The sequence below is a fragment of the Syngnathus floridae genome, chromosome 7 (genome assembly GCF_059516105.1).
Source record: "Syngnathus floridae isolate MCC-2025c chromosome 7, RoL_Sflo_1.0, whole genome shotgun sequence".
Taxonomy (NCBI): Eukaryota; Metazoa; Chordata; class Actinopteri; order Syngnathiformes; family Syngnathidae; genus Syngnathus; species Syngnathus floridae.
This window is the reverse complement of record NC_142419.1, coordinates 4,055,501-4,076,351: the sequence shown is the minus strand read 5'-3', so window position 1 is coordinate 4,076,351 and position 20,851 is coordinate 4,055,501. Positions and strand designations below refer to the sequence as shown.

Below are 20,851 nucleotides of genomic sequence, written 5' to 3'. Positions count from 1 at the left end.
GCCAAATTCAAAAATTTCACATTTTCACGTTTAAATTTTTGACAAAATTTCACGAAATTTCGTTTTTCACCTCTAATTTCTACATTTTTCCACCGATTCAACCCATTCCAACTTTCAACTGTTCATCTTTTGCCTGCCTATTCCACAACTTCTCACCTACCAAAAATTCCAAATTTTCAAATTTGAAATTCAACCAAATTCTCAAATTTCGTTTTTCTACTCTAATTTCTACATTTTTCAACCGATTCAAGTCATTCCAACTTTCAACTGTTCATCTTTTGCCTACCTATTCCACAACTTCCCGTTTACCAAAAATTCCAAATTTGAAATTCAACCAAATTTTTCAAAATTTCGATTTTCTATTCTAATTTCTACATTGTTCAACCCATTCCAACTTTCAACTGTTCATCTTTTGCCTACCTATTCCACAACTTCCCACTTACCAAAAATTCCAAATTTGAAATTCAACCCAATTCTCCAAAATTTCGTTTTTCTACTCTAATTTCTACATTTTTTAACCGATTCAACCCATTCCAACTTTCAACTGTTCGTCTTTTGCCTACCTATTCCACAACTTCTCTCTCCTACCAAAAATTCCAAATTTTCAAATTTGAAATTCAACCAAAGTCTCCAAAATTTCGTTTTTCTACTCGAACTTCTACGTTTTTCAACCGATTCAACCCATTCCAACTTTCAACTGTTCATCTTTTGCCTACCTATTCCACATTTTCCCACTTATCAAAAATTCCAAATTTGAAATTCAACCAAATTCTCCAAAACTTCGTTTTTCTACTCTAATTTCTACATTTTTCAACCGATTAAACCATTCCAACTTTCCACTCTTCATCTTTTGCCTACCTATTCCACAACTTCCCACTTACAAAAAATTCCAATTTTGAAATACAACCAAATTCTCTAAAATGTCGTTTTTCTACTCTAATTTCTACATTTTTCAACCGATTCAACCCATTCCAACTCTCAACTGTTCATCTTTTGCCTGCCTATTCCATAACTTCTCACCTACCAAAAATTTCCAATTTTCAAATTTGAAATTCAACCAAATTTTTCAAAATTGCGTTTTTCTACTCTAATTTCTACATTTTTCAACTGATTCTACCCATTCCAACTTTTAACTGTTCATCTTTTGCCTACCTATTCCACAACTTCCAACTTAAAAAAAATTCCACATTTTCACATTTGAAATTCAACCAAATTCTCAAAAAATTTGTTTTTCTACTCTAATTTCTACATTTTTCAACCGATTCAACCCATTCCAACTTTCAACTCTTCATCTTTTTCCTACCTATTCCCCAAATTCCCACTTACCATAAATTCCACATTTTCAGATTTGAAATTCAACCAAACCCTCCAAAATTTCGAAATTCCACCAAATTCTCCAAAATTCCGTTTTTCACCTGTTTTCTACATTTCTCAAGTAATTCAACTTGTTTCAACATGTTAGGTTACGGATTCTAGTTATTGATCTGACTCCAAATTGCGATCAACACTTAACACATAAATTGCTATGTCCTAATCCACACACTGGCGCACCTAACAATTTTGCGAGTTCGTTCTGTCAAAGAGAAGACCAGTAGATCAATCAGACCAAATTTACCAATTATTTATTCCTGACAAAGCGCACTAATACAGGCCTGGGTCCCGGGTCCCTCACACTAAAACTCGTGCGTTTTTGTGACCACCAAAAGACGACACATTCTTCCGGGTTGCCCAGTTTTAAAGAAACACAATATGAATATTAAAGCATGCAAAATATTGTGAGATGATTGGTGGATGGCCATCTCCTCCCCGTCCAGGTGTCTCTGAGGTCAGGCGGTTGGGTTTTCCCCTCGATGCCCAGTCCCATAGATGTGCTGTTGTTCTCGTTTCTCACCGACCTTGAGATTATCTCGTCCGGTACTCCCTGTCTGGGCCTATACACAACACTTCCAAGAAAACAAGTTCATGCAGTTTGCCTGCACATTCCTCGGCCCCCACCAATCCACACGAGCACTTCAATACTAGATATTATGATTATAAGTTTAACACAACCTTAAAAAATATGTTTGCAAACTCCCAAAAACACATTTTCCTTTATTCCCTCTCATGACCTCATTTATGAGGTCATCACCCGTTACCCTAGCAAACAGCTACCAGCGCGCTGTCGATCCTTCCTTCCCCCCGCTGCTCATGTTGAGTCACCAGGGCATATTGGCCCATCGGTGGCAACGGGCCAACGGTTTTCTCGATCAACCGGACAGTGAGTGACCTAATACATGGAATACAACAACAATCGCATAAAATCATAACTGTAGTAAAAATAGCCACAGCAACAAGCACAGACATGATGAGGCCTTTCCAGCTTCCGAACGTTTTCATCCAATCAGACCAAATATCGGTGTGTAGGCCTGAATGATCTTTCATCTTTTTGTTCAGTGTCCTTAGTCCTTCCAACACCTGGATCAGTCGGCCTCCTCGTGCCGTGTTGTTTGGGATGAAAGTACAACATGCATCACCAAACATTCCACATACACCATGTTCCTTAGCCAATAGCATGTCCAACGCAATTCTATTTTGGAACGCCATTAACGACGTTGCAGCCAATTGTTCATGAACTGCGGCGAATGATTCAGCTGTATAATTACCCAGTCGTTGGACATTGTAATGAACGTAATTAATACTGTCTACATTTTTATTGGGGGTGATCCATAGGAAGATACTTTCGAATCCCGAGAACACTTGATTAACGAGTTTATACTTATCTGACACACCCCGGTGCACTCCTATAGTGTCAATATATGTGGGATCGTCGTCGCTCAATCACGGGGGCAAAACGTCTCTTTTGGCTCGCTTCAGGAGCCCCGCCAGTGGGGACTCCAGGTCCCAATTGAGATTCTGTATTTCAATGGGGACAACCACCACAGGCATTATCAAAGACACGAGGGCACAGATACCTGATGCATTCTTCGGCAAGAGATCCTATAATTTGTCATCACCACACCACAACCAGATGTCACTGGTCTTCCTCTGCTCCTTCCATCACTGCTGGGTGAATTCTGGCATGTCCTGTTAAAGCTTGAAAACAAGTGAATTTGGAAAAAACTTTGTATATCACAATTACAAATTGAAACCTACTCACCCATTTCTATTTTACCACTCCCCCTTTGACACATTCACCCAATGTGTCATTACGTATCAAAAGGAACCTGCAAAGCGTCCCCTCTCATCACCACTCTCATTGTAGCCAGGCCCGCGGAACCTCTAGCTCCCATCTGGGCCCCGGGACCATCACCCCAAGTCCTTGAAACTTGACTGTCCACCACACACTCGGCAACACAAACAAAAATCATCGCACTCCTGTCAGTGAGCTTATAGCCCTGCTGACAGCGGACATTTGTACACACAAAAACAAAAACAGACATCAAGTATCAAAACAAAAACAGTCATAAAATGAATCCTGGCGCCCGCGGATCATGTCCTGAAAACCACGTCATCAACAAGTTCATCATAAAAACCAAAAGGGCAAGGGTTAACATATTCTTGTAAATCCAACACAAACTTTCCACGAACGCAATCGACAACCTGCAAGAATGAAAACAAGTTATGCAAGCAACGCGCAATCCGCTCCTTGGCTGGTGGCTGGTGCTGCAAAAAAAAAAAAAATCAAGTCACACAGAAAAACAAAGCAGAGCGTGCTATTGTCGCAAACACGTTCAAGCGTCAAACAATTGGTCACTGTCCACCTAGTCCGTCACCCCGTCGGGTGAGCTCAAAATCGTCACACGTCAAATCGTCCAAAGTCTTGCTGTTCGATACTAGTTCTGTCTTGTCTGACCATATCACTGAAATGGGCCTTCTCCATCACACCGTTTTGTTGTCGATGGTGCCCCTGATTGATCATTGAGCCATGGTTCCGGTCAGAACTCATCACTTACCAGTTCCAGACCCTCCAGTCTGTACCACCCCTTCAGGTGAGAGGAATTTTATCCTCAATTGCAAACACATCACCCCAACTTCAGACCTCTCTGGCCAATCATACTGCGCACACACACTCAAAGTTAGTATGTTAGTGTGCAGGCAAACATTGACTCCTAATAGTAACTCTTCACATTTGGACATACTTGTCAACATGACCTATTGTAAAATCTCCAATTCAATTTTCCATAAACTCGCCCATCAGATTCATCGCAAATTGTCATATATGTCTATCTGGGGGGGCCGACTGTGGGACCCGCGTGTCAGGGGAGCCTCCATAACCTCAGATTGCTCCTACAAACTCGATCTCTATTACTTATCCTAATTAAATTCAATAAAGATGGGTCCGACTATTCCCTCTGGATTTTTACGTCATCATTTGGCTCTCCCCCTTTTTCCTGTTGTCTAGCTCAAATATGTTTCTCAGTCTGCTTCTCTTTATTGCCCCTCTTGGCGAGTCTCACTCCCCCCTCTCAAATTTTCAACTTTAAAATTCACGCCCAATTTTACAAAATTCTTTCTATATTTTTATCAATTTTCTGACCAATTCAACACGTTCCAAATTTAAACATAATCTTGTGGCTCTCCCCGAATTTTTATTCAGCCTCTTCGCCTTCACACGCAATTTCTACGGAAATTAATAATTCTAGTTGTTATTGTTAATCATCCGTGGCCCTCGTAAGGACAAGCCGCACCAGTAATGGATGGATGGATGGATTTTTAATCCTAACCCCAAATGCCTATCATAAATTGCCATTTAAATCAATTGTCGCAAGGGTCATGTCAATGTATTCGTTATTTAAAGCCCTACTGTATTCTTTTTTTTTAATTAAGTAGTGCCTATTTTGCTGACTATCCAGAATTCCAACTTTCTTATGGCCCCTCACCCCTTCAAGCTGAAATATGCATCCTATAAATCAGTCGCAGTTGATGTGTAATTAAATTCTGTTGCTTTGATAAAGGTCAATTAAGTTGAGCAATTCAGCCTTCTGTTGCCCGAATCCAAATTTTCACTGGTCCAATTATAAAATTTCATTATTTCAGTTAGATTAATTATGTATTCGAAATGCTAAGTTACATATAAAAATGTATGATTCAAATTATTTAATTTCTATTGATCAATGTCCACTTTGCAAAGTTTCTGATCACGCTGTCGTATAATTTGTCAGTGCATCTTCACTGACCATATCTATGTATTTTGTTTTTTATCCCCGTTTCAGTGTCAATAAGCATCCTTATTATTCCCTCTTTTATCAAAACTCCTCAGTTATGTCTGCCCCAGCACCCAAACACACTTCCATCCCTTTTGTCCCATACTCCACCAACTTTGTAATGCTTCAGCAGTCTTTAGCAATGTGTCCAGTTTGACTTCATGTGACTCGTGCAAGTCTTTAGCAGCCTCTCCTCTTAGATTCTCATGATGATGATTCAGGGCTGGACCGTCCGCCATTCTCAAATGCATCCATCTTGTCTTTGTTCTTTCAGTCTATTTTTTTTGATCTGCGACTGTGTGTATTCCACCAACTGTATGGTTCTTGTCCTGTGAAGAGCCGTGCTTGCCCCCTTTAAGCATGATAATAGTTCCTGTTGTTCTCCCAAAGGTCAAAGGTGTCTCATGACCAGGGACAGTCCTCTGTTGATTTTGAGGCAGCCAGTAGAGTACAAGGACTCAGTTCAGGACTTGTGCCATGCGCTAGGGCAGAACACACTGGGACACAAATTTCACAAAACTATCTTCGTGTTATCAGTCTTCATGTGTAGTATTTGTTCCTTACACCCCAAATCTTCCTATTAACATTTTGTATCCTATCAGTTGCGCACACTCATCATCTTACTATCAAGCCGCCCTTATCAAATGTTTTTTTTTTTTTTTTTTGAGTAATCCATCCACCCTACCCATTAACACGGCTAAAATCCTCGTTCCAGTGTTTATCATCAAATAAAGTTCCGAAATCCTTTATAATAAACTGTAATGTAATTTAACAATCTACCAACATGGTTGTATATGCGGTGAATGTTATTGTTCAATCTATATGTCATACAGCGCCTGTGTTCCAACTATGACACTCCTCCTTGGTTTACCATCTCATAAATTATTGTTGTCAGCAGCGCTAAATGATAGTGCTTGAAAGTGAATGTCTTATCGCCCAATTTAAAACACATGCCGCATTTGAGCGAGTATTTATTCATTTATTTGCCATCCTCATGTTAGCTGGCATGTGTCAGAATTAAAATGTAATTTTGCTTTTAATTTTAAGTCTTTCAAAATTGCTATATCCTTACTGCACCGAGATAAACTGTTAAATATATCTTTAAAAACAAACAAAAACAATCTATGCTCCTGTTAGCCTGCAATTGTCCAAATCAAAAATGTTATTTTCTTTTAATTGTCTTTCTTTTGAACCTCTAAATCGCTCATGTTGCTAACTTAACCTAACCTTAAAGAAAGGACCAACAGGTTACTCCCAATAGCTCCTTATTATTTACGAGTTAGCCCCCCCTTTCTTGAACATTCTCTGATCCATGCAGTCTTCCTCCTCACACGCCTGCACCCACACAGGGTGTGCACATAAACGCACACACCGAGTGCGCACACAACCGCACGTACACACACACACACACGCATCCGCACGCACGCACGCACGCACGCACGCACGCACAATCCATCTCTCATGTAGCTTCTTTGCCACTTTCTATCGGTCAATACCATTCACAATTTGCGCTTCCACATCAGCATATACATTCCTTCAATCTCACTGCTTCAAACATTCACTGAGAAACTCACACTGTCCCTGCCCCGCCCAGGCCATAGCACCCCCCGTGCGAGGAGGGGGTCGCGGCATCAATGTTGACCGGTTACAGGCTGGCCATTTCCTGCAACAATCATGATGCCGGCCCACCGCCCGCACGAGCATAGCACAGGCCCACGCACAGCCCAGACCCGCGACTACGCGCGAGTGCAGGCACGCTCATCAGTCTCAACTTCTCAAAGGGCAGGCCAACTTTGCTGTTGCGCCCTTCATCATGTTCACATTCGACATCTTTCAATGTCTTCTACACAACATTTGTTGTCTCTTATTCTCATCCTATCAAGCCACCGTTCTAGTAACTTTCTGCCACACACGTCTTATTTTCTCTATTGCACACACGCCCTATTTTCTCTACTGCCACACCTTGCTCATCTTAGTTTCTCTAACCAACTTAAACACACCATTGTACACTTCTCAATTTCCCTATTATCGCTCAAAAGCCTCCTAAACATTCTCCATTACTGATTTCTTCCATAGAACACACATCTCACTCACACACACTGATATACACACCCACTCATGAGGATCCTCTGCGCGCACACACACTCTCCCCCCAATTTGGTTCATTTTGGATATTTTAGCGGTCTGATCTCTCACAGGAGGAACTGTTACCACCGGATATTTTTTGAGGAGGCCTCACTTCCCCTCGGGGATCTCTTTATTAACCCCAGCTATTTGAATACGATCGTCACCGCACCCTTGTCCGCCACGACGAAGCACTAGGTCCCTGACCTATCCGTAGTACGCGTAAGTCCCTGACTTTACCGTACACGTTACACACGTAAGTTCCAAACTTATTCACCGTATGTATCTTAACTTCATGCACTCCTTATTTGATCTGAACGACAGTCTCCTCTTAAATTTCCTCTTTCAATTTGCAGCATTTCGACTTATAGTAACAGGTATTCTGCTTACCTTATCGGTGATGAGCTCAGGGTTTAGGAGACGTCGTACCAGCTCAACGTTGTGCGCTTATTCCAAACGGTTCGCCGACCGGGAGACAGTGTCCCTGACACTGTCCGGTGTCTTGGCTAAAGACCACGAGTTGTCAATTACCCTTCTCTTGACATCACGTCCGCGGTCACCAAGAAATTGTTAGGTTACGGATTCTAGTTATTGATCTGACTCCAAATTGCGATCAACACTTAACACATAAATTGCTATGTCCTAATCCACACACTGGCGCACCTAACAATTTTGCGAGTTCGTTCTGTCAAAGAGAAGACCAGTAGATCAATCAGACCAAATTTACCAATTATTTATTCCTGACAAAGCGCACTAATACAGGCCTGGGTCCCGGGTCCCTCACACTAAAACTCGTGCGTTTTTGTGACCACCAAAAGACGACACATTCTTCCGGGTTGCCCAGTTTTAAAGAAACACAATATGAATATTAAAGCATGCAAAATATTGTGAGATGATTGGTGGATGGCCATCTCCTCCCCGTCCAGGTGTCGCTGAGGTCAGGCGGTTGGGTTTTCCCCTTGATGCCCAGTCCCATAGATGTGCTGTTGTTCTCGTTTCTCACCGACCTTGAGATTATCTCGTCCGGTACTCCCTGTCTGGGCCTATACACAACACTTCCAAGAAAACAAGTTCATGCAGTTTGCCTGCACATTCCTCGGCCCCCACCAATCCACACGAGCACTTCAATACTAGATATTAATATGATTATAAGTTTAACACAACCTTAAAAAATATGTTTGCAAACTCCCAAAAACACATTTTCCTTTAAACATCATTCGCCAGCATTCCCCAAGAAGTTATTCATAGTCTTGCCTTCACACGCAATTTCTCCAGAAATTGCATTTTGTAGTTTAATTGTAATATTCATCAAATTGGTTTTATAATAAACTTTATAATATAGTCATTTTCCTTTTAATTTCAGTAGTTTTGTATCATTTTGAACCAAAATCGCTTAATTTTTATAGTTATGTTAAAACCGAAGACGAGTCGCTCAGAGGAGGCAACTTCCTGCCTTTCCAACCTTTTTTGTGACGTGTCGTGCAAATTTTAACTGGGGGGGGCCTTAGTGCTTACCCATTCATGAACCTCACCGCACGTCACTGGTACTTATGATGATGATGACAGAACTTTATCCCACAGCGGGGAAATTTACTTGTCACAGCAATGGATAAATAACAGACAAGGACAAAGACATGTGCCACCAGTAGCGATAGAGACGAAACATGATCAGATGCCACGCATGCTGTAGAGCCTGACAGCAGTGGGAATGAAGGACCTGCGGATTTTTTCCTTCCTACACCGTGGGTGTAATAGTCTGCTGCTAAAGGAGCTGCTCAGGGACCGCACAATGTCATGGAGAGGGGGAGAGGTGCTGTCCATGATGGATTTCAGCTTAACTAACGTCCTCCTCTCACCCACAACCTCAATAGAGTCCAGGGGACAGCCCAGGACAGAGCTCGCTCTCCTGACCATCTTATTTAGTCTCCCCCTGTCCCGGTCCGTACTGCCCCCACCCTAGCAGACCACAGTGCAGAGCAGGGGTAGGCAATTCCGGTCCTCGAGGGCCGGTGTCCTACATGTTTTCTATGTCACCCTGTTGCAACTCACCTGATTCAAATGATTGGGATTGTTATCCAGCTTCTGCAGACCTTGCCAATCATCTGACCGTTTGAATCAGGTGTGTTGCAACAGGGTGACATAGAAAACATGCAGGACACCGGCCCTCGAGGACCGGAATTGCCTACCCCTGGCGTAGAGGATGGCAGAGGCCACCACAGTAGCCCTGTAGAGTCATAGTAGCCCTCAATCTCTGAAATTATATTTGATTTTAGGGACATTAGGCGACATGATTTTCAGGAAGCGTGTCTGAAATGATTTTTTTTTTAATTAAAAAAAAAAAGCTGCAACAAGTGGCGTTGCGAGACAAAACGCTGTTTTCACTATACCGGAAGTGCATTTCCACATTTCACGAAAAGGATGGGCGTTGGAATAAGGTGGATCGTTTACTGTCAATGGCAATAAATTGGTATATAAAAAAAAAAAATGTCCGCCCATCATCCTTGTGAAATTTGTTACTTGTTTGGCATACAGGGGTGCCATTCATACGGCAGTTCAAAGTCAAAAGTCAAAGTCTGCTTTATTGTCAATTTCTTCACATGCCAAGACATACAAAGAGATCGAAATTACGTCACGCCGTATCGCGTTTATATATCGGTTTGTGCAGTTATGTACACATGTCTATACATAACGTAGGTAGCATTTGGATTTTACGTCACACTAGTTGTTACAATATGTTCTGTCCCTGACTGTACATAATGGAAGTTTAAAGCAATTGTTCTTGCTTACTTGAACGTCTTTCTTTATTGCTCTGTCAACACGCTACAGGTTACAGACCGGTCACAATTCCCTGACGGACCGTGTTCCCTTCCCGTAGTCCCCCTCGAACACAATACTCACAAATAAACAATCCTATTGTTACATCTTTCATCTTTTTTTTTCCAAGTTAAGGTCTTTCCTTTGACAAGCCTAAAAGAACACATCTATAAAAACACAAGCAATACTCACAGTTCAGAACACATTACATTACAGGAGTGTAACCCCAACATTTCCACGCATAATACACTTTTTTTCCCTTTTTTCTTTTCATTCTGTATAGTCTTTCAGGTAATGGGGTCTGATAACTTGTCGACCCGATTTGGTGCGTGACCCTTGTTCCCCTGCTGGGGTATCCGCTGATGTGGGCCCCTCCGTGGGCGTTTGTGCGGGTGCCCCTTGTGTTGGAGAACATCCTGTGTGACTGCGTTTGTGCGGGTGCCCCTTGTGTTGGAGAACATCCTGTGTGACTGCGTCTGAGGTGGCGACGATTCCGTCTCGGGACCCCGCCTGGGTCTAACTCCACCTCATACGATCTGTGGCTCACTTGCTGAACCACCTTCCCCGGTTTCCAGTACCTGTGTGTGCCACAGGGCTGTACACCCACACTGTCTCCATCCGTAAGAGTGTCCATGTCCTTTGCCGTGCGGTTGTAGTATTTTTCTTGTCTCTCTCTATTGTTTTTCAGTCCCTGGCCGTTATGTGTTACCTCAGGTTCCAGTAGCGTATTCGTTATTGGAAACAGAGTCCTGGTCCTCCTGCTCAGCAGTCTCTGTGCTGGGCTTGTGTTGAGACCCTGGCTTGGTGTTTTGCGATGATCCAGCATGGCTAAATAAGGATCCTGTCTAGCAGCTGCAGCCTTCAGCATCAGTCGCGTGGCGGTCTTTACTCCTGATTCTGTCTTCCCATTGCTCTGTGGGTAACCCGGCGACGATGTCCTATGTACTGACTGAAGCACTGGAACTCCAGGGATGCAAATTGGGGTCCGTTATCTGAAATAATAGTGTCAGGTATTCCTTGTCGGGCTAAGTGAGCCTTCAGTTTTCTGATTATGGTATTGCTCTTAGTGTCAGGTAAGTAATCTACCTTCCAAAAATTTGAATAATAATCCACTGTTAGTAGATAGTCTTTGTTGTGGAAAGAGAACAGATCTGTTCTCTGATCTGCCCAGGGTCTGCAGGCCACGTCATGTGGATGTAGTGTCTCTTTGTGTTGTTTTGTGTCCACCGACCTGCAGATGTCGCATTTGGAGATGAAGGTCTTGAGCTCCTCGTTCATCCCCAGCCAATACAGACACTCTCTCGCTCTCCTCAAACATCCCTCCAAACCCAGGTGTGAGGAGTAAATTCTGTGTGCCATGTCCACCCTGAGAACATCTGGTATCACAGCTCTGTCTCCCCGGAACACAATGCCATCCTGGAAACTCAGTTCATCTTGGAAGTCGTGGTAGTGCCGTATGTCATGTGGTAAATCCTTTTTCCTCTTCGGCCACCCCTGCAGTATTCTGTTTGCTACACTCTGTAGTTTTGTGTCCTCTTTGGTTGCAACTTTTATGGCACCCAGCCTCTCTGCTGAAATGGGTAGGTAGCTGACCATGTTCACAGTCTCTACATCGGTCTCACACTCTCCCTTGGTGTTCTCTGGTAAGTATGCTCTGCCGAGTGCGTCTGCAAGTAGCATATCCCTGCCTGGAACATATGTCACTGTAATGTCGTACTGTTGCAATCTGAGTAGCATCCGCTGCAGTCTCTTTGGTGCACTAAGTAGTGGTTTTCTGTGGATAATCTGTAAGGGTTTGTGATCATTCTGTACTGTGACTCCTCTTCCGTAAGTGTACTGATGAAACTTTTCCATTCCAAACACTATGGCCGACATTCTTTTTCTATTTGAGCATAGCCCTTTTCAGTCAGTGTGAGTGCCCTGCTACCAAATGCAATTGGTTTACCTTTCTGTGTCAGGGCGGCTCCCAGCCCGGTGTCTGACGCGTCACACTGGAATGTCAATTCCTCTTCTTTGTTGTAGTACTGGAGAACTAGTGCTCTGGAAATTTTGTCTTTCAGTCTGTGAAACGCTCTTTCTTGGGTGTCTGTCCATTCCCACATGTTCTCCTTCCGTGTGAGTTGTCTCAGAACCTCACAGTCATCAGAAAGATGACCATCCCTACTATTCTTTGTACACCTTTCACATCGGTGGGTTTTGGCATGTCTTTGATTGCCCGTACTTTCTCAGGGTCGATCCTCAGTCCCTCGGCTGTGAGGAGATGACCTATGTAGGGGACCTCTTTTTGTCTAAGTTGGAAATTGTCTGCATTCAGCTTGATGTTGCGTTCTCTGACCTGGTTAGGAAGTGTCTGATCTTCTCGTCATGGTCCTTTTCCGCCTCCTGTTGTGTTGCTCCTTCCACTGTGATTAGTACATCATCTGCTATGATGTAGACTCCAGGGAGGCCCTCCAGGGCCTGCATGAGCTTTCTCTGGAACACTTCCGGCGCTGGGCTTATTCCCATTGGCATTCTTAGCCAGCGGAAGTGGCCAAATGGGGTGGCGAATGTGGTAAGGTAACTCGACTCTTCTTCTAGTTTCACATGCCAGAAGCTTTGCTTTACGTCGCAGACTGTGAATACTTTCACCTTGGACATCTCCGGCAGTATGTCATCAATGGTTGGGAGTGGACAGTGACTTCTTTTTAGTGCTCTATTCAGTGGTTTTGGGTCTATACAGATCCGGAGCCTCCCAGTAGGTTTTTTCACCGCTACCATGCTACTGATCCAGTCAGTGCTGCGTTCCACTGGTGCAATCATCCGTCTTCTCTCTAGGTCTTTGAGTTCCTCTTGCAAAGGTGTCATCATGGCTACAGACACTCTGCGTTTCGGCAGTTTCACTGGCGCTACTCTGTCATCTATCTCTATCCTATATTCACCCTCCATGCAGCCCACACCGGTGAACACATCTTTAAACTCATCCATTATTTTGTCCATGGTCATGTGACCTCCATTTGTCACTGTGCTCGGCTCCTTCTTCACCATGCTGTTAATAGCCAGAATGTTTTCATATTGCACTTTTATGAGTTTCATGGCTTCACTGGCTTTTCTGCCTAGTAAAGGGTTTCTGCTGTTCTGATCCACTACTCGGAACTCTAATCTGTACAGTTTATTGTTTCTGGGATTTCTGACTTTTACCCTACACATACCCAGTGGAGTCAGCTTTGTCTTGTTGTACATCACTAGCACCTTCTTGGTGTGCTCTAGCTGTGTGTCTGGGTTTAAAAGATCAATGGGGATGACATTACAAGTGGCCCCACAGTCAATCTGGAAATCAACAACTTTCCCTCCGATTGTCATCCCTGCAAAGAGCTGGTGGCTCTGACTGTGGCTGTCTTTCGAGTGATTCACCTTTTCACTCTCTCCTTATTCCTCCCTTAAACAGTTATCTTCATACGAGTCACTGTCACTTGTCTCCTCTGTAACGTCATGTACTCTCCTCGTTTTCCAACTGGTCTCTAGTCTCGATTTGCACTGAGCTGCGAAATGGTTTTCCTTCCCACACATCTTACACTCTTTCCCAAAAGCCGGGCACTTTTTCTTGCTACGCTCATGTGTTTTCCCACAGAACTTGCAGTGAATCCCGTTCTCCCTCTGTGTCAGATCCATCTGCTTCACTGCGTGTACTTCCTCCACTGTCAGTCCTTGAAGCGTCTTACTATTCTCCCTTGATAGCTCCGTAGATCTGCAGATGTTCAGATATGACTCCAGCGTCAGCTTTTCCTCCCTGAGTAATCTCTCCCTCAGTGCCGAGCTGTTTGTACCCCACACTACACGATCCCTTATCAAAGAGTCTCTAATGGTTCCAAAATCGCAGGTGCTAGCCAGTACTTTCAAGTCTGTTACATAGCTATCCACATTTTCATCCAATCCTTGATTTCTCGTCGAGAATCGGTACCTCTCCACTGTCTCATTTGTCATCGGATTGCAGTATTCGTCAAACTGTTTCATCATTGAACTCAGTGTGGTCCTTGCAGAGGGGTTCGCACTCGCCAAAGTTGTCCACAGTTCTCTGCCCTTTTCGCCGATGAGGTAGCTGAACAGCTTCACTTTCGTCGTCTCGTCCGCCGTTGGCATAGTAAGGTCCATGTAAAGTTCGAACTCCTCTTTCCAACTCCTTCATGACTTTGCCAAGTTGGTGGAATCCATCGCCAACGTTCCTGGTGGCTTTAGCCCTTCCATCCCCGTCGGCTAACCAGCTAGTGCTAACATTCCGTTGCGGTACCACGGTAGGTAAATTAAAGCGCGGCACATTTCTGCGTGTACACCACTGCCACCATGTTACATTATGTTCTGTCCCCGACTGTACATAACGGAAGTTTAAAACAGTTGTTCTTGCTTACTTGAACGTCTTTCTTTATTGCTCTGTCAACACGCTACAGGTTACAGACCGGTCACAATTCCCTGACGGACCGTGTCCTTTCCCGTAGTCCCCCTCGAACACAATACTCACAAATAAACAATCCTATTGTTACACTAGTTAACATGGTGAAAGTGCGGGACCCTCGACTGTGCTTTACATGATTAAAAGTACATTAAAAGCTTGTAAAAACAGAGGAATAAAGATATTTAAAAACGAAGAAGAGAAATAGATGCAGTGTTTTCGGCAGCACTTAAGGGATTTTTAGTATGGAACGTTCTTATTTAACAGTTAATTGGAGCAAATTTTCCAGGTAAATGGAGGGTTACGTTTATTCATTCCAAGTAACCTCACGCACTGGCCGAGGTAGGATTTTTTTTTTTTTTTTTTAATTGGGAGAAGGGGGCCAAGGAAATATCACTGGGTCCGCTAAACTTTCGTCGTCTCGTCCGCCGTTGGCATAGTAAGGTCCATGTAAAGTTCGAACTCCTCTTTCCAACTCCTTCATGACTTTGCCAAGTTGGTGGAATCCATCGCCAACGTTCCTGGTGGCTTTAGCCCTTCCATCCCCGTCGGCTAACCAGCTAGTGCTAACATTCCGTTGCGGTACCACGGTAGGTAAATTAAAGCGCGGCACATTTCTGCGTGTACACCACTGCCACCATGTTACATTATGTTCTGTCCCCGACTGTACATAACGGAAGTTTAAAACAGTTGTTCTTGCTTACTTGAACGTCTTTCTTTATTGCTCTGTCAACACGCTACAGGTTACAGACCGGTCACAATTCCCTGACGGACCGTGTCCTTTCCCGTAGTCCCCCTCGAACACAATACTCACAAATAAACAATCCTATTGTTACACTAGTTAACATGGTGAAAGTGCGGGACCCTCGACTGTGCTTTACATGATTAAAAGTACATTAAAAGCTTGTAAAAACAGAGGAATAAAGATATTTAAAAACGAAGAAGAGAAATAGATGCAGTGTTTTCGGCAGCATTTAAGGGATTTTTAGTATGGAACGTTCTTATTTAACAGTTAATTGGAGCAAATTTTCCAGGTAAATGGAGGGTTACGTTTATTCATTCCAAGTAACCTCACGCACTGGCCGAGGTAGGATTTTTTTTTTTTTTTTTTTAATTGGGAGAAGGGGGCCAAGGAAATATCACTGGGTCCGCTAAACTTTTTCCATCCATATAAATACTTCAGAAATCTCTTAATAAACATCCACTCTATGTTCCCTATGGGGCATTGGGAAACGCGGGGTAAATTACAGCAGCTCTCTCGGACCGATATTGGTCAGTGATTTGGGCTTATCTCTGTTCGTTTTTCGTCAATTTACTATAAGAAAGCAACGAGAACCTTTGGAAGAAAAATACGAATCTTAGTATCATTTAGATAGTTACAAATAATTTAAAATTAAATGTTCTGCACACAGAATGCGTTTCCATTCAATGAACTTTCTCTTGCACGTAATCACAGTGTGCACCGGGTAAAATGGACACATCCGGTTGCTAGCCGAGGTAGTTTACTGCTAAGATTATGGAGGCAGTGCACTTCTGTTTCCCATGACCGGCCCACCGTCCCGCTACACAGCTGGCCTTTTTGTCAAGACTCTGCTACACCGTGGATACTTTTAATCCTGCTCGGGATCCAACCAGCCTGTGAGTAACGGTAGCCTCAACTCAACATGTCGAACATGAAAGATTTGTTTGGCTTTAGTTTAGTATTTGGTGAATTACATCAAATGTGTCCTATAGTGCCAAATATCGAATACTCAAATTAGGAAAATTAAGTAGCTGGGTCTTAGTTGCACCCCGCCGCCCCAAAATCGTATTATTTATGTCCTGCATCTATGACAACTTTAAATTGGGCCAATTCGGATTGGATGCTGCTGGGAGTGAGTCAGGCCTTTAGGATGGATTATCCGGAGGACCTTTTAAAGTGAATGCTTTAAACCACCGAATTCGGCGATACTGTGATAGGTAAACTCGAAATCAGCGAAATGTAACTTTAAAATGTCGACATGACCACTTCTGGCATTTGTATTGATATTTAAGTGTACAGTGTTTGCGGAGAGAGACGTTGCCGTTAGCCAGTTAGCAGTGTTTTGATGAGAAACAATCACAGGAGGAAAGCGTAGCTATCGTGAAGATGTCACACCAGAATCATCTTGTGTCTATCTCCTTGTTCATTGTGAATTTTTGCTCATCTTTTTAAGATGTATTTCATAAAGCTTTGTAGAAGCCCCGTTTTGTACTGATGTCGGAATATGTTGTGGACTTTGTGTGTTCGATGTTTATTTTGATTACCGTTGTCTTGTGATGTGACCAGTTTCTTTTGCAATGGACGACTATGATTGGTCAATCGCCAGAGGAAAAAAATTCTGGGCTTCCCGTGAATCGGCGATTTGTGGCAGGGACAGAAGTGGCTTTTCGTGTTTGTGCGTGCATATATATTTATGTATATGCATTCGGCCTGCTCCATCATGGGTAAAAATCATAATCACGATTATTTGGTTCAACATCGAAATCACGTTTATTTTCACGATTATGTTTTTGAAATTGAAATTGGAACAGCATTTGTTGAACAAGGAAAGTTGGACAAGTTAATTTTCTTCACAAACTACTTCAAAGTTCAGTTCTCAAATTTTAAAATTAACTTGTTCAGTTCATGAAGTATAGTTTCTCCCCCAATCACAAAAAGTTGTTACCTAAAGGCATTTTGGCATTTTCTCACTGTTTTCACCCATTCCTTTCACACTAGTATTCAGGTGCTATCACCGTACAATCTTACATACAAGAGAACATTGCTTGAATAGTCTTTTTCTTTTATGAATTCAAACAAAAACATGGACTGTGGTCCATAATATGCAAACACAATCTGTTGTAGGTGCCAGACTAAGATTGGAAATGAAACATGTACAAATGACGTATTCAATGTGCAAAACAAGACTATATTTGCTTTATCAACTTTTTGTATTTAGTGAATATATTATTTCATGTTTGCCCAATGAACCAGAAAACCTTTACAGTTTGGGATGTAAAAGTGCAAAGGTAAAGGTGCAAATCCCAAATAAATTACTAAAACAGAAACAATCTCTTTAAGAGTAATTTGTGGTTCAACGCGAAATTTCAGAATGCTCTCAGGATGATAACTTATTGTTGCCGGTTTACAAGGGGGGGGGGGCTGCTAGTTGGACGACATGAGTTTTATCGAATGGATCGTCTGTCATCGTGCTTTTGTCGCATTTTGATGACGCTCGCGCTATGCGACTGCGTGTGGCCGAAATTGCCAAAGCAGTTATAAAAGTGTCTGAATATCTCATACCAGATTGAGTTAACACATTATTTTTCTATTATAGGTCCTCAAACCTAAAAGAGGCTTTACATGTACTCCTCACACTCCAGGATTCAGTGTGCCATGCTAGAGGCAATTGAATCCAACTGTACTACTTGAGGAACGCTGACAGATCACGCACATACAGTAAGGGCCATCCTAGCACTAGGTTGGTGAGAATTTGACAATGACCAGCCTGTTCAGGCGAAGCAGTAGTAATGGAGGATCTAGAAGCACTAGTGGAGGTGATGGACAGGGCGAGCTTAACAACAGCAGACCCAACCGCCAGGTCCGCCGACTGGAGTTCAACCAGGCAATGGAGGACTTCAAGATCATGTTCCCCACAATGGATTATGAAGTAATCGAATGTGTCTTGCGTTCCAATAATGGTGCTGTGGATTCCACCATTGACCAGCTTCTACAGATGAGCTTTGATGGACAGACTACAGATGATAGCTCAGACTCTGATGACAGCATCCCACCAGAGGTCAGTGGAAAGTGTCCAAAGCTGTCAACCCTAATCCTCTTATTTCCAGTGAGGCCTATTGCCTGTATTTTACTAAAGTGTCATGTCTTGTGCAGTGGATGTGCAAAGCAAGATGACCTGGAAAAATTGAATGGAAACAAAATAGGACAGGCTTTACTTGAACCATGCATTGTGACAATTGTATTTCCCCTCAGATTCTGGAGAGAACACTTGAACCAGACAGTTCAGATGAGGAACCACCGCCAATCTACTCACCACCAACATATGACATGCACATTTTTGATAGTAAATACCCAGAAGCCCCACCAAAACCCCCACCAAGGTAAGGTTGGTTCAAAAATGTATTTGCCTTGAAAGCCTTTGCAGCTCCATCTGGTGAACAATCATTCAATCTCAATCAACGCAATCAGCCTCATGGATATTGAATATTAAATATTTGGAAGAAATAACCCAAGGTTTTTCAATCTCCGGTGACCTAAAGATGGTGCCATGTCATGGCCGTATGTATGTCTGTGTCACTGAGTTACTACTATCACCATAAATGTTGACATTATTTTTCAAGTGGGATTAAATTAAAGGTAAATATAAAGTCATCATTGCTACTCAAAACAACTTTGTACATTTGATCTCGCACCTTCCTGGACTCTCCCCCCTGCTCGCACGGAGTACATTTTGTGCTCTGGGCGATGTCAGTGTCGGATACTCGCCACATGGCAGTTCAAACTGACATAGCAAAAACATCAGTTGCATAGCCGATCTAAAACTACATTTAAAAGTGATGCTGGTTAGATTTGAAAAAAATCTAAATTGAGTTGTTCAAACAGTCATAAAAAAAAATCTGGTACAGGTTGAATACTGGGAAAAGAAAATATCAGATCTGTTTGTATAATGTAGAAAGAGTGCTATTCATCTTATGAATAAATTTGGGATTGAGGGGGGCAGATTAATGACATTTCTATTCGTTTCAGTGGAGAAAGTTAATTTTAGAGATGAGGACATGGAGCGAATAAAACTCATACATCAAGATACCACTGTATTTATGAGTAACTAATAGGAAATAATGTTTATTTTACTATAATATAACACATGTTGTTCTTGAGTGCCTCTCTGTCCTGCTACATCATCTCCCTTTTAGATTTGAAGCCCAACAACAACTTTCAGGTTCCAAGCAGGTCAAAAACTTCAGGAATTGGAACCCTCCATTGCTTGGAAATCTCCCAGATGATTTCCTTAGGATCCTGCCTCAGCAATTAGAACGTATAAAGGTAAGTAAAATAAAGTTTGGAACATTTGATAAAATATTCTCATAGGACATGTCATCTAAGTTAGCCTCATTAGTTTTTGGAAGTTCTCATCAATGCAATCGTCTTATGCTGAGTAATGAGGGCAGTCGTAACAACATGGTGGTTGTGTTGGCTGCTAAATTATATCTTGGTTGACAGTTAAACAGTTGTAAACATTTCAGTCCACTCTGAAGAATCTCCTTTTCTGTCAGTCCCGGCCGGTATATGGCTCCTGGTTCCAACGACCGGAATAATATTGTTGTCCAGCACTGTTTTTATTTCACCACATGCATTGTGTGTGTGCGTGTTATTAAAAAAATATATATATATTTGGCTGTGTTTGCTTGTTCACGTTCATGCGGGTGACGTAGTAAGTTGGTCCTCGACCCCGATTTGCTGTTGCTGTCGTGTCATAGCTAAACAGTTCTCCTCGTGCATGTGTATATGTGGTTTCTCAACAATTTGAACATTCTTTACAACTTATAGCGTGTCTTTTTCCACAGAGTACTGAGCTTTCCCAGCTTGGAACATCACCATCCTCATCTTCAGTCTCTTTGAGTAAAACGACAGGCCAGTCAAGTTCTCAGTCGAGAGTTGAAGGCACAACTCATGGTCCAGGTGTGACGGCAGTAGCCACAGAGCAAGACAAGAAACTGAAGCAGTATCTGGAAGATGAGCGCATTGCGCTTTTTCTACAGAACGAGGAGTTCATGAGAGAACTGCAGCGAAACCGGGAGTTTCTTGTTGCCTTAGAGAGAGGTAGTCTTTTTATTGACGGCATCACCACATTACTCACATTTCAGCATCTATTTTTTGTATTCTTTCAAAGTGACAATACAATAGAAATTAAATTTTCCTATAACTTAGTACACATAGCCCTAATTGTCTAAACACCTGGCAAGACGAGTGGGGTTGAGCATTGAGTCTGGAGAACAAACTGGGCCTAACTTCTGATTCATCTGAAATCGTTCACATTTCAAAATTTCAATTCCTGGTTTCGAAGCCTTTTTTGCCAACTACCTACGAAGAAGACCCGTGTGTGTGTGTGTGTGTGTGTGTGTGTGTGTGTGTGTGTGTGTGTGTGTGTGTGTGTGTGTGTGTGTGTGTGTGTGTGTGTGTGTGTGTGTGTGTGTGTGTGTGTGTGTGTGTGTGTGTGTGTGTGTGTGTGTGTGTGTGTGTGTGTGTGTGTGTGTGTGTGTGTGTGTGTGTGTGTGTGTGTGTGTG

General features: G+C 42.7%; 1 protein-coding gene and 1 long non-coding RNA gene across 4 annotated transcripts in view; one reads left to right on the top strand and one right to left on the bottom strand.

Annotated features, from left to right (window-relative positions):
• Positions 1-1,596: 1,596 nt before the first annotated feature.
• On the bottom strand, positions 1,597-16,303 carry LOC148394815 (uncharacterized). The gene is made up of 2 exons (XR_015859380.1): positions 10,095-16,303; positions 1,597-8,362 (listed from the first exon to the last, which is right to left on the bottom strand). It is a non-coding gene; the product is annotated as an uncharacterized LOC148394815 (long non-coding RNA).
• Positions 15,998-20,851, top strand: part of wsb1 (WD repeat and SOCS box containing 1) — a 59,980-nt gene continuing 55,126 nt past the window's right edge. Inside the window, exons 1-5 of one of the 3 annotated variants that reach the window (XM_088380474.1) lie at positions 15,998-16,182; positions 17,883-18,344; positions 18,539-18,666; positions 19,480-19,609; positions 20,131-20,386. In XM_088380474.1, the coding sequence (XP_088236600.1) occupies positions 18,045-18,344; positions 18,539-18,666; positions 19,480-19,609; positions 20,131-20,386 (814 nt within the window). In that variant the 5' untranslated portion in view covers positions 15,998-16,182; positions 17,883-18,044. Of the gene's footprint in view, positions 16,183-16,391; positions 16,504-17,882; positions 18,345-18,538; positions 18,667-19,479; positions 19,610-20,130; positions 20,387-20,851 lie in introns of those variants that run through there. The other 2 variants (XM_088380471.1, XM_088380473.1) reach the window with 2 other exon arrangements.